The 2,672-nt window shown below is 42.1% G+C and overlaps 1 protein-coding gene across 3 annotated transcripts in view; it reads right to left on the bottom strand.

Annotated features, from left to right (window-relative positions):
* NSUN4 (NOP2/Sun RNA methyltransferase family member 4) overlaps positions 1-608 on the bottom strand; it is a 26,737-nt gene extending 26,129 nt beyond the window's left edge. For 2 of the 3 annotated variants that reach the window (XM_025051877.1, XM_025051875.1), the window contains exon 1: positions 440-607. In XM_025051877.1, the coding sequence (XP_024907645.1) occupies positions 440-532 (93 nt within the window). In that variant the 5' untranslated portion in view covers positions 533-607. Of the gene's footprint in view, positions 1-439 lie in introns of all 3 variants that reach the window. The other variant, XM_025051876.1, reaches the window with a different exon arrangement.
* Positions 609-2,672: the final 2,064 nt, after the last annotated feature.

The raw sequence follows: 2,672 nt of genomic DNA, 5'->3' as shown, positions 1-2,672 counted from the left end.
GGGGGAAGGACGGGATAGGAAAAGGGGGGGACGGGGAGAGAGGGAGGAAAGGAAGTGGAATGGGTAGTGGGGGCCAAGGGGATAGTAACCACGAGCTGGGAAACAAGAGGTGGTGACATAACTGGAAGAATGAGGGCGGAGGTGATGACGTAACTTAGAGAGGCGGAGTCTGGAGCAAGCGGGTGTAACAAAGGAGAGTCAAAGACTTGCGGCGAAATAAAAGGACGGACAGAGGCGACGATGCTACAAGTGCGAGGTAGAGGAGCCTAATGTCGCTACCTGAAGGGCGGGGGAAAGAAGCCAAAGACGTTGCAGAAGGACAGGAATAGAGAACTCAACTGAGAGAGTCGCGAAGTGGAAGGGCCAGAGAAGTTTCTCGAGGGGCGGCAGCCGGAGGCCGCTGTCACAATTCCCTCCTGGGCCTCCGGCTGGACCTTACCCACTTCTTCTTATATCGATATCTCCGCGGGACCGTCGCGAAGTCCGCACGCTTCAGCAGGTCCCGAACTCCTCTCACTACTAGCGCAGCCATACCGGCTTGCGCCTCCGGGTAATTCCGACCGGAACAACAACGCGAGACCTGCGGGTTCCCGAGAGGTGGTGCGCGCCACGCCGGACGAAAAGGGGAGGGATTTGCGGCTGACTCCTCTCTGGGCTCCGCCCATCTTTACATCTCTGCTGCAAACCCCGCCCCTTTAGAGATCTTTTGAAGGTGCTGGAAAAGAGCAACCATTCGCACAGAACGGTGGATTCGTGTGGATGCTTGGAGTTTTGGGGGAGAATCCGTAAAAGTCCCTAACCCAGTTGAAGGAATCAGGGAGAACTGGAAGCTGGCAGTTGAGTAGTGAAAGAGTTAGCTAGGCAAAAAGGGGCGGGAAAGGCCTCCAATGCAGAAGTTGGATCCTGAGGTAGAGAAAAACGAGCCTAGATGGATAAGCAGAGACAGATTTATAGTGAAGCTAATGAAAGCTTAAGTTTCTGGACCTGTCATTTCTACTGCCCGCCTCAAGGCCCTGTACCTAATGTATTATTTTTCTTAAAGAGGACCTCCCGAATTGTGTGAGTTTTGGGCTCCACAAAACTCGACTCCACCATAGGGAGCTAGAAGGAGAGATATGATCAGATACATGTTTTTAAAGGTGATCTGACAACCTATTGTAGTTAAGATGAGAGATGATTGTCTGGATTAGTGTGGTGGCAGTGAATATGGAAAGAAAAGGGTGGATCCCACTTAGAATTAAGAGAAATTACAGGACTCATTGAATGATTGGCCCGTTCTAAAATAGTACATACTATACCACCTGTTAATAGCTGTCCTCTTGCTCTGCTTTCTTATAACATTACCACCTGACATATTTATTTTCTTATAGCCTGCTAAGTTATAATTTTCAAAAGGTGAAAACATAACTCACATAAATATAAAATGAACCGCATGCCAAAGATTTTTCAGCATAATAAACTGCTCATCCATTATTAAATGAGGGAATCAATAAGATGGTAGGACGTGTTCAAATAAGAATGAGTTTCGAAAAAATAATCTGAGTTTCAGAGATTTAGTTTATCAGCTAAAGGAATACTGAAATGAATTGGCTAATAGTTGCAAAATCAATATCCCATTAACAAACTATAATGTTTAGAATTACCTTTTACCAGATGGAAATCAACTCCATCTCTACTGGACAAAATTCATGCCTATTGCTATGGACAAGAATCATTTGCATTACTCTCAGATAGGAATTATTTGCATTGCCATCAATTTCCTACAAGTTAGCCATCAATTTCCTACAAGGTATCCTAGTCAATAGAAAGTCAATCAAAGGTATACCCCAACACTACAATGAAAAATCACCCAGTAATCCTCTTCTACCCATTTATACGTTCTGGACAATTTTTCTGGACATGTCTTCCCTCACTAGAATGTAAAATTTAAAAGAGCAAGGATTTTAATTCATTGCTGAATTATATCAGCACTTAAAACTGTTATGGTACATAGTTGGTTCAATAAATATGAATTGAATGAGTGAAAGATGAGAAAGTAGAAATGTGAGCATAAAACAAAATTTTCAAGAAAGTTTGTTACAGGGACCTGGCAGTTGTATGGTGGAGGGAAGTATGTGTATAGAGAAAGGACATTTTTTCGTTGTTTAAGTTTATAGACATTTAAATTCAGATAAGGATCCAATGAAGCTCTAGAGATTGAATACACTAGAGAGGAGATATCTCAGCCACAGGTTGTTAAAGGCTTACACCAAATATGGAGTGCCAGACCACAACCAAAATCTTGTAAAGGACCCCTCCCCACTCCAAGCCCCAGTTTACCCATCTATAAGGTGGAGGAGTAAGGGTTGGACTAGATCAATACTCAAAACTTTATGGTCTCAGGACTCCTTTACTCTCTTAAAAATTATTCAGAATTTTTGAGCTTTTTGTCTATCAGTATTGACCATATTAGAAATTAAAACAAATTTTAAAGTCATTAACAATAATAAACCCATTACATGTTAAGTATCTTTTTAAAATATTTTCTCCTAAAAGAAATTTAGTCAGAAAAGTGGAATTATGTTAGATCTCTTGCAAATTGGCTTATTAGAAAGCTGGATTCTCATATCTTCAGTGTGTTGTGTTATGTTGTTCTAGTTGAAATGTGTAGAAAGTCCAGGCTCACAAAGATA

The sequence above is a fragment of the Pteropus alecto genome, unplaced genomic scaffold (assembly GCF_000325575.1).
Source record: "Pteropus alecto unplaced genomic scaffold, ASM32557v1 scaffold25, whole genome shotgun sequence".
In the NCBI taxonomy this organism is placed as follows: Eukaryota; Metazoa; Chordata; class Mammalia; order Chiroptera; family Pteropodidae; genus Pteropus; species Pteropus alecto.
Note: the sequence above shows the minus strand (reverse complement) of the source record. Positions and strands in the feature narration are given on the sequence as shown.